Source organism: Carassius gibelio, chromosome B15, assembly GCF_023724105.1.
Source record: "Carassius gibelio isolate Cgi1373 ecotype wild population from Czech Republic chromosome B15, carGib1.2-hapl.c, whole genome shotgun sequence".
NCBI lineage: Eukaryota > Metazoa > Chordata > Actinopteri > Cypriniformes > Cyprinidae > Carassius > Carassius gibelio.
In genome coordinates, this window is record NC_068410.1 from 19,297,377 (window position 1) to 19,318,983 (window position 21,607).

Here is a 21,607-nt window from a genome sequence, read left to right on the forward strand (position 1 = left end):
TAGCAGCAATATAGTGGCATGATAATAATAATAATAGTAACAATAATAGGAAATTATTAAAATATTATTATTTTATTTTTAATTTCTCCACTGTATTGCAGCTAATAGCCTAAATAATTATGATTATTATTTAAGCTGCAATACAATATCATGGTGTAATAATAATAATAATACACATTGAAAATAATTACATTATTATTATTATCCCCACTACAGAATGATTATTATTATAGTTATTTATTATTATCATAATTATCATTTAGGGTAGTAGCTGCAATAGAGTGGTGTTATAAAAAATATATAATATTGGGAATGAATACATTATTATTACTAAAGTTAATTTTATTAAGGGTATTAGCTGCAACATTGTCTTGTATTTCTGGCCCAAATCTGCTTATTTTTGTAACAGTAAAATATCAATTGAAATATATATATATATATATATATATATATATATATATATACACACATCATGTGAATCAAAGTGGATAATACAATCAGAAAAATGTAAGAATGTTACCATAAACCGTTACTGTTTTTTTAACTCTATGTTTTGTTATAGTATGCATTAATATTTTGGTTTTATTTGAATATTTTCACTATTTCTAATTTTAGTTTTAGTATTTTTGGTATGTATTTTGTAATATTTTGTAATGTTTTTGTAGTTAATAACAACACTGCTTTTCTCTGAGAGAGATATAGATATAGTTAAAATATTCCATTCTATTACTGTGATGTTCATTTAATTATTGTTAGTGTTATTATATTATCCTCTTGTGCATGTATAGTAAGCAATATTGTATCATTTACAGTCATGCCAATAAAGCAATTTTGAATTGAATTGATCTGAAATCTTTGAGCGTAGCATTATGAAGTTGAAGGATACTTCCCCGGCGGCCCCACTGCCACTCTGTAGCTGCTGTAGCTGTTAGTTGGGTGGAAGTTGAAGATGAAGATGACGTTGGCCCTCTCGAAGATGATCACCTTGTCTCCCTCGTGTTTGGCGCTGATGTAAGCCTACAGAGAGAGACGGAGATCAAAAACCGAGCACAGTGGGATTGCATGAGATTTGTGTGCTTTTAATCACACATGTTCTGTATCTCAGCCTCTGCATGTTTGATCTTCAGCAGAAACGCTCTGGTTCCCATCTGTACGGATATGTTTGAAAATCCCACAACTTTCCGTGCCCTATGCGTGAACTCATTGCTAATCATCCCGACGTTATTAAACCTCTGTTCTGTAAAATGGATTTTGAGAAACGTCTTACAGGAAGTTTCTCACTGCCCCGAAGTTTCATACTATGCAAGAAGTTTCATTTGGAAAAAAATAACATCTTAAACACAAAAAAAAAAAAAAAAAAGTCTTGAAGTCTCAGTGCATTAAAGGTTTGGATATGGATGAAAAAAAAAAAAGCTAAAAGACTGCTACAGAAAAGCTAAAAATTAAGACAATAAATACAATTATTAGTATTACACAAACACTTTATTTATCAGTCTATTTCTTGTGCATAAGATTAAAAAATAAATAAGCAATTACAATTAGTGCCAAATAAACAAAAATAGTCAAAAAAGAGTTATGATTGAAAAAAAAAAAAAAAAAAAACATTGGGATCTACAACATTCTTCATAAATAAATAAATAAATAAATAAATAAATAAATATAATTAAGTAAAAGTACAAAATAAACATTAAAGTATTTCCCTATTGTGATGAATTATTTACATTTGTTTTAGATGCAGTATATTTGAGAATTGGTGGCCAGCTTATTTTTTGCAACTGTACATTTTCAAATGAAATAAATATCAAGAAACAAGAAGAATATTTTCAAAGGATCCATCCACTGAAGATTTCTTTCTCCCTAACACAGACCCTTCAAACTACTCAAACTCCAACTTTTGAAATGTGGGATTTTTTTCTTTTTTTCTTTCTTCTTTAATATCTAACTGAAATCCAGAGATGACACTCTTGGGGCAAAACTGCAGCTCACTGTCAGCAGCAGATGACTGCAGTGATTTAGCCGGTTTCCAGCAGAAAGACAAGTCTGTAACGTGCCATTACCAGAGATTATCAATGTCACTCTGCCCCACTATTTTTAGTGGTCCAAACCCTCAACCAATTTGGGAACTGAATAAGAAAGAGAGATAAGAAATGCTTCTACCGAACAGATAATACATCCAGATTCAGGATTCATCTGAAGAGTTGCGTTCTTTTTTTTTTCAGCTCTAATACTTAGGGTTAGACATTAACTTTTCTATTATAATTGAAATATATATATATATATATATATATATATATATATATATATATATATATATATATATATATATATATATATATATATAAAATTATAGCCCCTAAATCTAGACTTTGGTTCATTATTTTTAATACACTACACATACTAATGATGTTATGCAGTTACACTGTGTGATTGAAAAAGGCTTCAGTATTTGGAGAAAAATTAGTTTTTCCCCAAAGCTTCTTAAATAGATGCAGAATGAGTGAAGTATCGATAGTGAACCTTAGTATTCAAGCAACTAGGGCTGTAGTACTCGAGTCCGGTCTTGGACTCGAGTCCGGACTCGAGACATTTTTCTGTCATCTCGGACTCGTTACATTTGTACTCGGACTTGTCTCGGACTTGGCCATTGGACTCGCCAAGTCTTCTAGTTGGTCTCGGCCGAGTCCAGCATAAAAAGAAAATAAAAAATTTCTCCTTCAAAACAAAACCACATTTGCATGATTTCGCGACTGAAAACGTGTGGAAAATGCTAGGCGCGCTGCTCTCCTTATTTCCGAAGCACTCTGTATCCTGCGCTTGCGCTCCAGTGGCGTCTGCTGTTGCTGGGCAACCATGACCCGCTCTCCGTGGAGACGCATAAGTTTCAGCAAAGAATAAACGGATTTCCAGGACTAAACATCCCTTTCAGTAGCTCTGCTAATAGATTCATTTTTAAAAATGGCTATCCTTGTACAGCTATGATCATCTGTTTCTCCATCTTAGCTTTCAGTATTGTTCCGCGAAAGGATGTGCATGACCAGCGGTGCACATGCAACCTAAAATTTTAGATGTTTCTAATTTAATTTTCTACCTGTTAGATTGTGTTTTATTTACGTCTACACCTAGATCGCCTCAAACGTCAATATTGTAATTCTAAAATTCACGTCGTACTTACAAACACTTTGTATGCATTATGGTTAATGCATGCATGATTGTTTCCAACAGCGCCGAGTAGTCTATGCAAGCCCTAGCACAGTATGAGAAAAATATCGCTGTATTTATGTGCGTATGCCCAGTAGAGTCAAACTTATCCCTTCCTTGCTGCGCGCATTTTTCATATCCCGAGCTTTGCGTGTGTGTGGACTGTGCCAAGGCATCAGTCATTTTAATTTTTGACCACAGACATAATGTCAGCAAAAGCAGCATTATTAAGTAAATAAAATGAAAATAAAGTATATAAAAATAGTTTGACCTTACAGCTCCAAACTCAGTGTCCTTTATAGTTTAGCTCCCAGGATTGGACTGGGGGTAAAACCAGTACTGATTACCAGGGCCCCAAAGGAAGAGCAGGCCCTTGAAAAGTATGAATCTGAAATATAATTTATTTTTCCTGGATATTTTCATGGGTGGGGGCATGGGGGCCCATCAGGACCGCCTATGCATAGGGCCGGGATCTTGTGAAACGCCCCTGTTAGCTTTAACCCTAATTATACACACTTGAACCATCTAATCAAGCTCTTACTAGACACACTAATCTTCCAGGTGTGTTAACGCCAGCTGGAGCTAAACTTTTCAGGACATTGGCCATCCAGGATGTAGTTTGGAGACCCCTGTCCTACAGAGTTTTTACTTTGCACATGCTTTTTGATCATTACAAATAATAATGTAAATTAATTTTCTTAGAATAGGAGATATGCTGTCTCTCGCATCACAAACATTATCAGTAGTTTAGTATGTGGTCTTGAAGAGGACCCTTTTTTCTCTCATTAGGACTCAGTCTTGACTTGGACTCGAAACTTTTGGACTTGGACTTGACTTGGACTCGAACCTCTTTGGACTCGGTCTTGACTCGGTCTCGACTAGTCCTGGACTTGGACTTGACTTGGACTCGACAAAGCCGGACTTGACTACAGCTCTACAAGCAACCTTCAAATGTCTGTCTTTATCCGTGCCAATATCTTCATTTGCTTCATTTTTCATAACAGTTTAGTCAACTGATTCAAGCACATAAATCTAGCCCAGAATATTCTTCTAGTACTTTCCTTCACTTTAAATGCAAATATTTGGTATATTTAATATATATATATATATATGAACACAAATCTCCTTTTAGTCATTTGTAGAGTACAAGGATTGAAGGAAGGAATACATCCGACTCCAGCAGCCGTTCATCACTCTATGTAGCTGTAACATGAGTCTTGCATTTTGGAGGAATTTACTGTAACTAGTCTAGATCCGAGGGGTTACATTTTCATCGACATGGCTGGCACAAAAGCAGATCCTCTGAAGTAGATATATAAGTGAGGACTGGAGATGAGGCAATACTCTTCCTTGTCATGATATACTGGCGCCAAACTGCTGCTCAGGAGATACTGTGGGTTATGGAGGGCTGGAACTATATCCCTTAGTGCACACACAAACAACTTCAGTGTTTTGTTAGAGATTCCAATCATGTCTATTTTCATTTCAGAGCTAAAAGTATGCCTCTGAATAAGGTGGTCTCAATGGAGGGATACAAGTCTCCTAAAAAGATAATGAAGCAATTCAGCATATTAGAAAGATGTCTAAAGGATCATGTGACACTGAAGACGTAATGAAACAAAAAAATTCAGCTTTGCATCAAAATAATAAATTACATTTTTAAATATATTAAAACAGAAAACTGAGTATAACAAACTATTAGTCAAACACAACTCCTGATTCTGGGGGATTTCACAGGATGCAGAGAAAACTTGTTGGCACAAGAGCACACACCCTGCTGACCCTCTCAAACCACGCTGAACATTTGGATGATCTTCAGGATGCCTGCAGGGTTTTATTGTATTCGGTGTTCATCAGTTAGCCAGTGTTTTGACTTCCACAGTTACTTATTCATGACTAAGCACTGATTTGCTCAGGGCTCAAATGTAGAAACTATTCTGGCAGACCTTTGGAAACCCATGATGCCATACTTAGGATCTGGATGAATTTTACAACCCAAAAAACAAACAAAACAAATTCTATTATGACATGAAGAGTTATGATAGTTATGATAAACACAAGTACTTTAGTCTTTTGTCCTGAGAGGAGAAGTTCATCCAAAATGAAAATTTGCTCACTCCCAGGCCATCCAAGATAAAGATGAGATTGATTCTTCTTTGGAAATGATTTGGAGTAATTATATCATTACATAATTTGCTCCCCTCAATGGATCCTCTGCAGTGAATGGGTGCCGTCAGAATGAGAGTCTAAACAGCTGATTAAAACAACAAAATAGTCCTCAAATAAATCCACATGACTCCATTCCATCAATTAATGTCTTATAATAATAATAGTCCATATTCCATAATAACGCTTCCTCCAGTGAGAAAAAAAAAAAAAAAGTCAACAAAATCCATATATATATTGGATTAGAATTATTTTGGACTGTTTGCACTTGCTTGATCTGTGCATATTTCTCTCCTCATTCAGAAGAGATTTCACTGGAGTAAGGAATATTATGGACCTGCATTTCGGCTGCAAAAATTGAAGTTCAAAATGTCTCAATGCTTGATTTATTTCTTATAAATAAGGAGCTTTTGACTTCACAATACATTAACTGGAGGACTGGAGTGGTGTGGATTACTGTTGTGTGTTTATCAGCTGTTTGGACTCTCATTCTTACGGCACCCATTCACTGCAGATGATCTATTACAGAGCAAGTAATGTATGCAGCAGCCATATCATCCTGTTGCCACCCTGTGTTCTGCGTGGGTCCTAAAGCCCCAGCATAGTGATGGGGACACAATACTGTCAAAAAGTACCATCCTTCAGATGAGACGTTAAAATGAGTTCCTGACTTTCTGTGGTCATAAACAAATCCCAGGATGTCTTTAGAAAACAAATAGAGGTGTGACCTTGGCACCATGGCCAAATCTGCCCAATGGCCTCTGACACATCTACTGGTCTCATGGATGATCTAAGGAGTCGGTAAACTTTCAGAAAATGTTCATTTTGGGGTGAACCACTCCTTGTAATTAATTCTTTATGGAGAGCGTCCTTATTTTCAAGTCAAGTAAATTGGGTCAATGCTGATTTCACATCGACTCTAAAGCACCAAAACTGATGTAAACAAACCATTTCTGAAAATCGGTGAAACTGGAGCACTTGAGCTGCTCGTGTCTAGACACATTGTATGTGTCCTGCTGTGTGCAGTAGTGGACAGATTGTAAATAATATATGACTGGCCCTCAGCACAGAAAGACAGGAAGAGAGAAACAGAGAAATAGACAGAGGAGCAGGGATGAGTTACTGAACAGCGGTCCTGTTTGCAGCACAGCGGGCGTTCTGTATGATTGTAGCTGCACGTAAACAGCGCTCGGCTGAAATCACAGCTTTAGTCTTTAGAAGCCTGCTGAGAAACGGTTTCAAATTAGCGGGCGGCCCATGCAACCGGCTTTTCAACTGAAGTCCCTTGCAGGGCTGGAGGATATATTGAAAACCGATGATATAGTGCTTGTGATTTCTGCTGGAGATATTAAATGTGATGGAGCTAATAAAGCCTCGTAGTGAATGCTGCAATGGTTTTTATTACGCTTTTCCAAAGATGATTTATATCTTATTAGAATAGCTTAATGATGGTTCCTCGTCTCACATGCAACTTGAGGGTTTAAGAGCCTTAAATGTCAAGACTTTCTTTGGTAATACCATATAGAATGTCCCTATACCTGATATAGGTATTGTGAGAAAACACACTCCAGCAAAGAAGAACTTGAAGGTTGGCCTACACTTTTTTTCTCTCTCTCTGGGGACTGGGATGGTCATTCTAGAACGCTGTATCTGCGTCTTGCCCTCTATTTTCTAACTATATTTCTGACTGTGGAGACAGAGACCTTTTTGTATTCTTTTCCTAATTGATATTGATAAATGATCCTAGTTTTAAGTCTTTAGATAGTTCTTCTGAGGTTCCAATGTTGCTACTTTCCAGAAGAAATTCAAAGAGAAGAACAACTAGCAATTAGCTACCTTGAATATAATTCTTTTTATGATTTGTTGCACCTGTATTTTCAGTCTAATGTCCATTGAGCCAATTTTGAGTTGCAATAATCAGCATTAAGTGTCTACAGGTATTACAATCACTACAATTAAAGGGGTGGCCAAACCTTGGCACTCTCTAGTTCTCTCATTTGACTTTATTTCATACAACTCAAAACTGCTATACTAAAAATGTTTGTCTGAAAAACATCACATTATCCATCTTTCTCAAAAAAACTGAATCGCATATCTCTACGATATTTTCTTAAAAAGACAGAGTAAATTATTATGCAGCCTCGGAGGGGTGCCCAGACTTGTTCATAAAACTGTAAATAAAAATAAATAAATATTATTCTTTGTGTACATTTAAAAACAATCATTTTATCCATACATACTGTATGGTTAAAATGGCAATTATTCCAATTGCAAAAGAAAAGTAATTTGAGTTAATTCAGATCAAACTAAATAAATAAAGGTGGATAAACTGAATATCGTTAAAACACATGCTTAAAGCTTAGCTCATATTACATCAGTTGAAGTTTTAGTAATTTTGTTGTGGGTTTTTGTCATTTTTATTAGTAATTATTTAAGCACATTTTAAGTACATTAAAATAAGGAATGTTTCTTGGGCAACTAACTGAAATAAAATATAGAGGTCAATCAGTTAACATCATAATAACCCTGATTGTAATGTTCACCATTTAGGGCCCTATCATACACTCAGTGTTTTTGCTAGTTTCAGCTCAACGCAGTTATCATTTTATCGTCCTTCACCACGTTGTTTAAACAGCAATTGCATTTGCACCAATGTGTGCACCCATGGGCGTGCTGGTCTGAAAAACAAGGTATGTTCAGCCGCATTGTTGCCGCGTTGCTATTTTGAGGCAACTGAAATAAACTGCACCATTGACCAACTAAAACCTGGTCTAAAGTCAATGTTGCAGTATTTTTTTGTTATTTAAAGAGCGCATTAGTAACATGCGCCTACAACACATGTACACTTTGCTTTTTAAACATTCAGGGACATGCTGCAGCACACAAAATATATAAAAGATTATTATTGTGTAGGCTACATAAATATAAACTGCCTACATTTTATAATGAATAGTCATTGCATGTATCAGAATAAGGCTACCTATTTGCTCGCACACGAGCAGTTTCCTCTTTGGAAATGCGTTTAGTCTTTGCACTTGCAAATTCCACCGTGTTAATAGTGAATCTGCAATTGCGCAAGTGCAAATAGAAAGTCTGATTGGTTTATTGCACGTTATGCCCCAAAATACACCCATTGCTCATTAAAAGAATTACAGACAGTCCTTCTAGACCATGCTCTGGGTGCGCAGATCGTTTTTACCATTCCCAAGCAAAAGTGGATTCGGACACACCCTAAGTGCATATGCACCTTGCGCTTTGGAACATGCGCTTAGATTGTTAAAATAGGGCCCATACATTTAAATGTAATTTTAAATCTACACATTTAATTAATAATACTATTTTTATTTTCTATTTCAATATATATATATTTTTATATTTGATTCCTCTGGTGCAAAGATAAATTTTCAGCATCATTACTCCAGTCTTCAGTGTCAGATAATTCTTCAGAAATTATTAATATGCCGATTTGTCAAATTTTAGAATATGCAATTTTTCCAAAACACTTTATTTGAAATATAACTCTTTTGAACCAGTACAAAAGACAGTGTTCCAGTTTATCGGGCACCCTATTCCCCACCCTGTCCCATCCCAGTCTTCATTCAAGTGCTGCAAAAGGAGCAGCTCTGCTCAGTGAGGTCCGCAAAGCTGAATTTGAGAAACAGAGGAGGGAATTAAGAATTCAGTTCACGCACACAAGCGCTCTTCTCGTTGGAGCGACACTTTGTTAGCACTCTGTCAGCGCTGTGGAGAGAGAGTTGGGTGTCTGAGTGGGTGCCAAGGTTTTTTACTGTCGATTATCTACCCTGGGAAAAGACAAGGATGATACACAGCAATTACAAATACTCAGACACCCTAGACATGCTCAAAGCTCAACTCATCTTTTCTAAAAACCACTCTTTAGAGTCGTCTGAGCTCGTTTGCTCTCCAAAACTAAAGGAAATACAGGTTACAGGTGAATTTTTTTAAACAGAACTGAGATCATGGAATCAATATGATAGAATTGCATTAAAATCAGAACAAATTTCAGTCAATAATTCCTAATCAGCAATTATTTGATTACTCCAGTAATAATTATCCTATTGTTAAAACCAGTTTATAAACGGTTTTTATTATAACTGCCAACATTTCTAATTTTCATTTATTTTAACAATATATTAAATTATATTTGTTAATATTAATAATATAATAATAATAATAAAAATAATAATATTATAATTAATTTAATGAATTATATTAATCATTATATATGTATATATATAGTACAGACCAAAAGTTTGGAAACATTACTATTTTTAATGTTTTTGAAAGAAGTTTCTTCTGCTCATCAAGCCTGCATTTATTTGATCAAAAATACAGAAAAAAATATGTAATATTGTGATATATTATTACAATTTAAAATAATTGTTTTTAAATTTATTATACTTTAAATTATCATTTATTTCTGTGATGCAAAGCTGTCAGTCAGTGCTTCAAGAATCACTACACACAGATGTATGCAAGACATGGGTTTCAGCTGTCGCATTCCTTGTGACAATCCACTCTTGAACAACAGACAGTGTCAGAAGCGTCTCACTTCAAGAAGGACTGGACTGCAGCTGAGTGGTCCAAAGTTATATTCTCTGATGAAAGTAAATTTTGCATTTCCTTTGTATATCAGGGTCCCAGAGTCTGGAGGAAGAGAGGAGAGGCACACAATCCACGTTGCTTGAGGTCCAGTGTAAAGTTTCCACAGTCAGTTATGGTTTGGGGTGCCATGTCATCTGCTGGTGTTGGTCCACTGTGTTTTCTGAGGTCCAAGGTCAACACAGCCGTATTCCAGGAAATTTTAGAGCACTTCATGCTTCCTGCTGCTGATCAAGTTTATGGAGATGCAGATTTCATTTTCCAACAGGATTGGCACCTGCACACAGTGCCAAAGCTACCAGTACCTGGTTTAAGGACCATGGTATCCCTGTTCTTAATTGGCCAGACCTTAACCCCATAGTGAATCTATGGGGTATTGTGAAGAGGAAGATGCGATATGCCAGACACAAGAATGCAGAATAGCTGAAGGCCACTATCAGAGCAACCTGGGCTCTCATAACACCTCTCACAAGCAGTGCCACAGACTGATCGACTCCACACTACGCTGCATTGCTGCAGTAATTCAGGCAAAAGGAGCCCCAACTAACTATTGAGTGCTGTACATGCTCATACTTTTCATTTTTATACTTTTTAGTTGGCCAAGATTTCTAAAAATCCTTTCTTTGTTTTCGTCTTAAGTAATATTCAAATTTTCTGAGATACTGAATTTAGGATTTTCCTTAGTTGTCCGTTATAATCATCAAAATTTAAAGAAATAAACATTTGAAATATATCAGTCTGTGTGTAATGAATGAATATAATATACAAGTTAAACTTTTTGAATGGAATTAGTGAAACAAAAAAACTTTTAAAAAGTACTACCTCGCCAGCAGGGACTTTCTGAGGGTCATTTTTTCCCCCAGAACTTTATTTAGATCATGGTTCCTGCGGTAGAAACACACCAAGTACCAGCCCAAAGTCCCTAGTTCCTGGGTAAAGTTCCAGCACTGGAAACGCGGTTTTATAAAGCTCCGAGTGGTTTGGCACCTCAGTATTTGAGCAAACTCTTATTCCATTATAGTCCTCCATGTCCACTGTGTTCTTAAAACTCTGGCAGTTTGATAATACCTAGACTTTCAAAATCAACTGTGGGCGACAGATCCTTTTCCTATTTAGCGCTAAAACTCTGGAATAACCTACCTAACATTGTTTGTTTCAGATGTTACTTAATCTAGATTATTGACCCATTTTTTTAATCTGTTTTACACATAACACACTAACACATTTCTAATATCCAAATGTGTTAAATGATTTTTAGGTTGCATTAATTAGGAAAACCAGAACTGGAAACACTTCCTATAACACCCAATGTACTTGCTACATCATTAGAAGAATGGCATCTACGCTAATATTAGTCTGTTTCTCTCTAATTCAAAGGTCACCGTAGCCACCAGATCCAGTCTGTATCCAGATCAGAGGGTCACTGCAGTCACCCAGACCCAGTACATATCCAGCCCAGATGTTGGATCAGCACCTAGAGATTCAGAGCCCCAGAGACAGATCCCCAGTGAAGACCTTATCTCCTAGATGGCCAACGGGACAAGAAGACCAAATGAACCAGATGAGTTCTCTGCACAATGTGACTTTGCTGCAGCCTGGAAGTGAACTGCTGGTTTCGTCTGGCCAGAGGAGAACTGTTAGCTTACTTATTTAACCGATTTTAACTTATTTAACTGATGTGTCATATTATAATTTAAGATCTATATATAACCAGGTGTGTGGAGGTATAATAACAGCAGAGGTGTCAAGTAACGAAGTACAAATACTTCGTTACTGTACTTAAGTAGAAATTTGGGGTATCTATACTTTACTCGAGTAATTATTTTTCAGACGACTTTTTACTTCTACTCCTTACATTTTCACACAAGTATCTGTACTTTCTACTCCTTACATTTTAAAAAATAGCTTCGTTACTGCTATTTCATTTCGGCTTGTTTTCATTCCGGCTTGTCATCATTAAAAAAAAAAAAAAAAAAACCCTATTCAGATAAATCGCGCCATCCGGATGGAGTGAATTGGATTGTGGTTGGATGAGAAGTATAAACATATACCATCCCGACACCCTATTGGTCTGTACGCGATCCATCGCACCTGCACATGACACAGATCACATCACACTCCAGCAAGGACATAGCCAGTTTTGGGTTTGTTTATCAAAAATATATATTTCTTAAAAGTAGGGTTGGGTATGGAACCTGTATCCGATCGTCTCAGAGTCAGTTCGCTTAAATTTCATATGAAGCCGGCATCAGACCGGTCTCCTCTCCGTCTTTCAGCACGCTCTTCAATCCGCAGACCGCGGCGCAGAAGCCTGAGCTCAAACAGAGACAGAGGACACAAGGTGTGTGTTTATCGATAGATTGTTAGAATGTCCGTATCTGTGCAGTTTTTTGTCATAAATACGGTTTACAAAAGGTCACGAAGAAGCTGTCGCTTTCTCATCTACTGTAAAGTTTTCGCTTGTCACAGCTCATCACACCACAGCCGTTTCCTCCAGCGACAATCTAGCCCTTAACACAACGAACACATACTTTAATTACACTTATTTAAATATACTTAATTTAATCATACGTACTTTATACATACACTACTGTGCAAAAGTCAGGCACGTTAGTATTTTCACTTAAAAGAATGGTGTTCGGCTATTTATATATTTTGCTGTAGTGTGTCAGTAGAAAATATCAAACTGCTTGTGCATTCAAAATCGCACTAGATTATTATTAAAATTAATGGCAAACTGATATTTCCTACTGACACACTGCAGCAAAAGATATAAATAACTGGCTTAAAACCCTTTTTTGGGGTGAAAATACTATTTTTTTTTCTTTTCCATAAGACTTTTGCACAGTACTGTATTTTAAAAACGACATTATAGCTACTTTATAAAGAATGATAATACAGTAATTCACAGAACTGATTAAAGACAAGTGACAGACAGCACTCATCTTAACTAAATATCAGAGTGAGTGACAGAGATACAGTAGAAACATTATGTGTGCTTTTGTATTAAATAATGACCCAGATTGTAAATTACATTTTTTAGCCTTAGATTAAGGGAGGCACATCTTTCACTTTCAAGGTGAAAGTTATGGATTTATTCTAAATATTTGTAATGTAATGTTATCCATAGTTTTTTTTTTTTGTGGTTCTTTTTTTTAAAGTATCGGTTCAGGCACCGTTTAGGAGCCGGTACCATTATAAAAGTATCGAAAAGACACTGGACCTTACTTAAAAGTTATTATTTCTCACTGGCTCATTTACCAAATGAGTACTTTCTCTTCTTCCTCCGCAAATTAAGCTATTGTAGGTAGTTCGGTAGCGAGACGTTTTAATAAATTATCGTTTGCGATTGATGACGCGATTGACAATGTTGTGATAAGTAGGCTATACCGACTTTGTAACTCGTTACCCCTCCCACACTGGACATAGCAGACGTATGTACCAAATACAAGAAGCTATCAATCAAGAAGGTATCAGGATTATGAGTTATTTTTCATTTTTAGTTTTGATTACTCACTTGGATTGATCATTCATTTTGACAGCACTATAAAGTTTATTGTATATAGACAACCTTAGAAGTGTAATTGTTACTAAGCCTGCACCACTGTTCTTGTCCATTCCCCTCGCAGATTCCTGCAGCTAAGCTTGGATGTACATTTACATTCCATTAAAGGTTATTGATGACATGCCTCTGAAGTTTGACTTTTTGCACCATAACAATACTTACTGGCAACTAGTCATCATATCTCTAGTACTTTAATGTATTTGCATTGTACTAAAATGCGTTAATTTTCAATGGGCATATATGTGGCTGAAAGAGGTAGCCTATAGTGCATCCCAAATTTTTCAACATGAACATTTTAATATAACATTATAGTCATTATGGCCTTTAGAAAAATGTTTGTTTTGAGGAGGTGGGGTAGTGCACAATAGGCCCCTGTGGCACGGCCCAAGCTTTTGTTCTTAATGGCATTTTTTCCCTTACATTACTTTTACTTGTATACTTTAAGTAGTTTTTTAAACCAGTACCTTTACACTTTTACTTGAGTAAAAAGCTTGAGTTGATACTTCAACTTCTACAAAAGTATTTTTAAACCCTAGTATCTATACTTCTACTTGAGTAATGAATGCCAATACTTTTGACACCACTGAATAACAGGTACAGTTCCTTTAATTTCATTTACATACCCACATTCAGATCTGTCACATAGACGTAAGAATCAATGAGGTTTTTGCGCAATTTCATCTCTTTCTTTTTGTTCTCGTGTAGTGTTGAGGCATAAGATGTTCTCGCGTATCATTAAAGCACCAGATTTTGGTGGAATGGGGATTTTTATTGAATTACAAACTTAAACTTCAGTCTCTTTCCTCACACAAAGCTATCATATGACTTCAGAAGATTTAAAAAAACAGCTCCCAAGTTTTATACGGATTACTGCTATGATACTTTTATGTGACTTGACAGTTATACACATCCTCTCATCTCTCATTCTTGTGCTCCTCGGATGAAATAAAACTTATAGGGTTTTCATAAGGAGGAGAATTCATTTCCATGAGGGTGAATTTTTATTATTATTATTAATTTAGCATTGCTTTTTATTAATTTTCCTGTATTAATTTTTGGGATATTTTAAAAGCTATTTTCTATAATTTATGCATTGGTGCACCACAGAATGTCAAATCTGATTTGAGCTTTGAAAAAAAAACCAATTATAATTCTCACCTATTCTATCACAGACCTCATCTAAAACAATGTGGCAACGTCAAAGTGAGACAGGGTGAGGCAGGTGTAAAATGGGCTGCAGATCACAGGAGGAAGTGAATCATCTTCAGTGAATCATTTACACAGTCTGCCATCTAATCTCTGCCAATTCCCTGCATTTGCAAGATCACCTTGCTGCCGGTCAGACTGACTCAATCACACCTGCGAGGAACAGACAATGAAACTCTATAGGGAAGGACACCAGCGTTGTCTTTAACTATAACTTTAACATTTTTGATATATATATACTGAATATATATGTATATATATGTATATATATATATATATATATATATATATATGTATATATATATATATATATATATATATATATATATATATATATATATATATATATATACTGTATATATATATTTCTGTATTTAGAAATTTACACATCATTGTGTTCTGTTTTAGAGATAAACATCAAAATTCACACTCTTTCAAAGTACCGCCATGTCATGACCACGTAAACGCAGTAAACATCTGTAAGCGTTTTATGTGCAAGGCCACCAGAAATAAAATTACTGACACGTTCAGAGAGAAACTCCATCCACTTGAAATCACATTGACTTCATCCATCAAGTAGTTCCACTTTTCACTTTTCTGTGAAATCCTCTGAATGCCTTGTCCAACTAAGTGCATTACCGTAAAACTTTCTGAACTCAGAATTTTTTTTTCTATCCTGAGTTTGTTGTATTTACCTGGAGAATTCTTTAAAGACAAGCTGCCACTGCCTTCAATCGCTCACTCCTTCATGACCGACAGCAGTAAATCAGGCCGTTCATAACTTTAGCCGGGTTTCCACCACAGGAACTTTACCAAGGAACTTGGGACTTTGTTCTGGTACTCGATGTGTTTCCACCACAGGAACCAGGAACTAAAAGTTCTGGGTAAAAAAAATGACTCTCAGAAAGTCCCTGCTGGCGAGGAGGTACTTTTTCAAAGTTCCAGAACTTTCAGGGGCGGGACTTGGGCACTAAACATCCTAATTGGTTGAGTTCACGCAGCATTGTGATTTGAACCAACATTTATTCGGATCATTTTCAAAATATAACTGTTATTGTGTCATTAAATGTAATTTTAAAAGTATTTCAGGTGAGAATGTAGCTGTTTAAAACTCAAATCTGTGGTTTATTTATAAAGACAGCACCCATTTAAAAATGTGTTTAGCCGATTTCAGAGACGGTGGCCTCCATGCGATCAGCGGGAGCTCAGTCCTTATGTATCCACCCAAAGCAGTCTCACTTCAGCTAGTAGTTCTGATATGTGCTGCTGGCTCTGATGTCTCTTTAGTGGTTAAACATAAAATGTAATTTATTTTGGGTAAATCTAACAGGTAATCTTTGGTCTGTATTCAATTTATCTATATGTTAAAATAAAAAGAGGCAATTGATATAATATTTCGTTTCATTGTAATGGCTGTATATATACATATTTCCCTGAACTAAGTACATTTATGCAGCTGTTATTATGTTTAAATGAAAACGAAAGGAGGCAGTGGTATTTGATATCCTTTTTCATTTTATTGTAAATATACAGGGAGGAAAATTGCAGTAGCCAAGGCGAGCTGAATGATGTTATCAAGTACGCTGCTGTTTGCAGAATTACCGGATTTGCGTCACTGCGAACATCACACTTCCGAGACGAATGAGCAATCCAATCCAATCTACCGATGACGCAAGTCTGAAATGTGCGTACTTTGTATTGAGGAACGCACACAGAGCTACGTCACCAGACGTTTTGCCTAATCTTCCCGATACTTTAGACCTCGGTGGAAACACAGAAAGCAACAGGTCTGGGGGGGAAATAGTTCCTGGGGAAAAAAGTTCCTGGTACAATTGTTCCATGTAATTTCAGTGGAAACGCGGCATTTGAATCACATCAATGAGCCGGATTGTTTTCCTCAGCTAACAATTCATATATGAATCTTCGATATGGTGAACATTTGTATAAAAGTGCCTGAGTAATGAGATTGCAGGGCTGGTTAGGGACTGATAGTTGTTAAAGTGAAATGACAGATGTTCTGGTGATGAAAAAAAAGACTTTATGCTGCACATAAAGACAGTTAGATAGAATGAGAGAGAGACGGTGGATTGAGAACATGGAAGATGATAAAAAGCAAGCCAGACTCTGGTGATACGCACAGAGATGGACTGATAAAGGAAGAACAGAAAGTAATATTTACTGGAACTGGGAAGAAAGACCAGGTCTTTTTCTCTCACCGGGGGAGCAGCTATCCAGCCGTACTTGTCCTCCGTCAGGTTCATGTCTCGGTCGAAAGTGTACAGTTGCCGGTAACGCAGGTGATCCATGTCCACGAGGTTGAACTGCCGGCGGGCGTAATGATAACTCTCATTGTTGCCGACTCTGGGAAAATCCAGCCATTCCGGATGACCAAACTCATTGCCTGCAATTAAACACAATAGAGAAGTTTCTTACAGACTGCTTCAAAAGCTAGTTATAGTTGATCAAGTTAGTTTGAGTGTCTGACAGAACTACAGTATTTTTGAGTTTCCTTGTGGCCACCGCCACTTTGAACATTTTGCTGTCAAAGTCAAAAGTTCAACCTTTTAAAGGGGTCATCGGTTGCCAAATTCACTTTTACATGTTGTTTGAACATAAATGTTTGATGGCAGTGTGGGTACACATCTACCCCTATAATAATATAAATCCGCCCACTGCTTCTTATTAATTCCCTAAAAATAATACCCCTTTTTCAAATCAGGCCGATCTCAGTTTCTTGTCTGTGTGATGTCACACGGACCCAGGCCCCTCCCACGATTGTTGATTGACACTGGTGTATTAACTTTAACCTGTCCTGATTAAGTTGTACCAGTCCGACTGCAATTGTTTCTATGCTGGAGCAGGGATGTAGAAAAGAACGGCTCCTAAGCGATTGAGGTCTTCTGTTGTTGGATGTATTAATGAACATAGCAGTCGTCATCTACTCCCGACATCTGATACACTGAAGAGGCAATCTATGTTCGCGTGAATCATTCCTGATCCAGCTTTTCTACAGATTTTTATGAATCTTTGCAATCGCCTTCCTAATAGCGTGCTAGTTAGCAAGTTTTGCAGCTAAATGCAGTAAAGTAAACAGTCTCTCAGAGCACGGTTCGTCACACCACGGAGGAGAGGGGCGGAGTCAGCAGAGCTCATTAGCATTTAAAGCAAATTGGAACCAAACCGGCTGATATCTGCAGAACTGATATTGACAAGGTAAAAAGGGTGTTGTATTACACTAGAATTGAATTTCTTTTTACCAAAATATGTTACAGACTTTTCATTAAGACCCTAAAGAATCATATTTACTTGTGGAAAATGGGCATCCGATGACCCCTTGTCTTGTTAGGTTGGGTTGTTTTGATTAAGTATTAACAACAGGTAACTTACAAAATTAAAGTTAATTAAAAGTATGTTTTTTTATGTATTAAAAGCTTGTTTTATAGTAAAAGCAATTAACTCCATATTTCCGAGTTAAACAAACACACTCGTTTTTATCTTTGTAATCTCCTCAGCTGACAGTGTAGATGCCTGGCAAAAATGTTGTTGTTGTGATTACACACAATACAGGGAGCTTTTCCCTCACAACTGTAATGTGCTGCTTTTGCAAGGTTCCGGGAATAGTGTCAGTTTTAATTTTCCTATTACCCGCAAATAAAATATCGCAAATTTCAATAAAATAATCCATCCTTGATTACTTTTAGTCAGATTTGAAGAAACTCTTCTTAGCTAGTGCGTCTTTTTGAAATGACTAGCGGCCTTGTCACCTGACCTGAATATCAGCTTCTGTTCACAAAAAAAAAAAAAAAAAACAAGGGCACTTCTCAGCTTCTGCAGTAAAACGTGAACTTGCGATGCCTTGAAAGTGGACAATATCAGCTTTTTTTTACAAAACATGTTTATGGTTCAGACTGCTCTATATGTGAAGAATAATACAGGCAGTCAATTATTTTTTTGGTGTTTATGTTTTTTTTTTTTTTTTTTTTTTTTTTGCAAATGAACTCTTCATAAGACTTTTCTTTCAGACAAATACAGTCAGTGTTATATTTAAAAAAAATGTCCTGGCTCTTCCGAGCTTTATAATGCCAGTGAATGGATGCTGAGATTTTAAAGCAAAATAAAGTGCATAAAACTATCATAAAAATACTCCATATGGCTCCAGGAGTTAATAAAGGCCTTCTGAAGTGAAGCAATTTTTAAGAAAAAAAATCCAATCTTCATATTTTTTGGAACTGTGAAGAATTAAATGAGTTTTGGGATTCTGTACATGAGTTCTCTCTGATGACCCTGGGGAAAACATATCACAAGACTCTTTTAACATATATTTTTGGGGTGGACTTAAATGAAACATTAGACTCTGTATTTATAAAAAGGATAAGTCTGATTTCTTATGTATCTAAGAATATATATATCTTATGTATCTAAGAATGTATATTACTGAATTGGAAAAAAGAACAACCACCTACATCTGAATTATTTAAACGTATTATAAACAACACACTACACATGGAATATTTAACATACAGCGTAAAAAAATAAATAGAAAATCCACATCTTTTTAGAGACCTGGATTTTTTTTTTTTTTTGATCCATCATGAACCCTTTGACTCACAATATACTTTTTTTACCCACTGTCAACACAAATTTTTCGATTTCATGTGCTATGACTTTGTTTCAGTTTTAATTTGCTAATACAAACTGGAATTGTTGATGTATGTACTATATTTGTATACTCTGATTCTGTTTTATGTGCAATGATTGTATTGTTTTGTTTATGTTGTAATCTGATAAATAAATAAAAAAAATATCCAATCTTAAAACATTACAAACTGTAATCTCTTGCTGTCACTTACTGTGATACGCACGTTCATGAGAGAATGGCAATTCCAGGATTTCTGGATCATGTGACAGTGAATACTGCAGTAATGATGTTGAAAACTCAGCTTTGTATCACAAGAATATATTACATTATTAGATACGGTTATTTTACATTGTAACAACATTTTCTCAATATTATTGCTTTTACTGTTTTTTTTTTTATTATTAAAATGGCCTTGGTGAGCAAAAAACTAAAACAAAAAACACACATTTCTATGTTTTATGGTGAAATTCCATAGGCATAATGGCTTTAAACTGTACAAACTGTAATTTCTATCCCTTTACCCTAAACACAAAACAACTGCCATTTTTTATTAGTTTTCAAAGACTTTATTCTGTAAGATTTATATTTTTTTCCCATTAACATAGTGTATACCTGACTCCTCCCCCCACCCCACCCACAAAACAGTATTAAGTACAAGTAGAGACTTTATACTTCACAAATACCTTTTCCTCCAAAAAACTTGTTAGTTTGACAGTGATATGGCCGTATCCTTTTCTTCCTGATATCCACATTTAAAAAACGTAATTGGAAATTCTAATATTTCAAAAGGTCACCTCCGAAAAAGTACCAAATTTGAGTGAAGAATTCTCTCTGAACAAAGACTTAGAGCAAAGAGTCGTCGAGTAACCTGCCCTCACCCTGTACCAACCTTTCCCTCTCAAAGCACCTCCTGCAGCGAATGTTCACTTCAAACTCTGCCATTATCAAACCAAGACAAGAGAAGTGTACGGCTTCGAGATCTATTCCCAGAGCATGTTTTTTTAGTTTCTTTTCTTACAAACGAATGAATGCTAAATGAATCCGCAGACCCTTTACTTATAACATTTCTGAAAGAACAGAGAGAAACACCACAAACACACATGCATAATGAACTGGGAGACGAAAAGATAGGACTGAATAATGCATTATGAAACGCAAAATGACCTTGTCTGAGGGTTAAGTAACATGAATAGAAAGGATTGACTTTTGATGTACCACTTTTTATGTCTCTTATTGCTCTAAAACATACGAGAAATTGCCTAGATTTTCCTTCAGATTTAAGTAAAGGCCTATATTACATTGTATAAAACTTTGTATATATTTTGCAATAAAACTGTTATATAACTTTTTTTTTAATCCACTACACAACAATAAATAATATATTTTATAACATTTTCTTTAAAATATATTTAAACCCATATTATTTACTTCTTGGTGAAACCACATTTTAAAGATGTAAAGATTTCCTTCCTTTAATTTTCAAATTTGTGGTTTAATGCAAAGAATATGCAATTTATCTGGAAGCCTGGTAATTTATATATATATATATATATATATATATATATGTGTGTGTGTGTGTGTGTGTGTGTGTGTGTGTGTGTGTGTGTGTGTGTGTGTGTGTGTGTGTGTGTGTGTGTATGTATGTATGTATGTATGTGTATATATACAGTATTGTTCAAAATAATAGCAGTACAATGTGACTAACCAGAATAATCAAGGTTTTTAGTATATTTTTTATTGCTACGTGGCAAACAAGTTACCAGTAGGTTCAGTAGATTGTCAGAAAACAAACAAGACCCAGCATTCATGATATGCACGCTCTTAAGGCTGTGCAATTGGGCAATTAGTTGAAAGGGGTGTGTTCAAAAAAATAGCAGTGTCTACCTTTGACTGTACAAACTCAAAACTATTTTGTACAAACATTTTTTTTTTCTGGGATTTAGCAATCCTGTGAATCACTAAACTAATATTTAGTTGTATGACCACAGTTTTTTAAAACTGCTTGACATCTGTGTGGCATGGAGTCAACCAACTTGTGGCACCTCTCAGCTGTTATTCCACTCCATGATTCTTTAACAACATTCCACAATTCATTCACATTTCTTGGTTTTGCTTCAGAAACAGCATTTTTGATATCACCCCACAAGTTCTCAATTGGATTAAGGTCTGGAGATTGGGCTGGCCACTCCATAACATTAATTTTGTTGGTT

The 21,607-nt window shown here is 35.8% G+C and overlaps 1 protein-coding gene across 1 annotated transcript in view; it reads right to left on the reverse strand.

Moving 5' to 3' along the window:
• Window positions 1–21,607, reverse strand: part of LOC127972800 (1,4-alpha-glucan-branching enzyme) — a 163,257-nt gene that overhangs the window by 23,082 nt on the left and 118,568 nt on the right. Inside the window, exons 13-14 of the mRNA XM_052576588.1 lie at window positions 16,975–17,159; window positions 887–1,017 (exon numbers count right to left, since the gene is read on the reverse strand). Of these exons, the coding sequence (XP_052432548.1) occupies window positions 887–1,017; window positions 16,975–17,159 (316 nt within the window). The remainder of the gene's footprint in view (window positions 1–886; window positions 1,018–16,974; window positions 17,160–21,607) is intronic.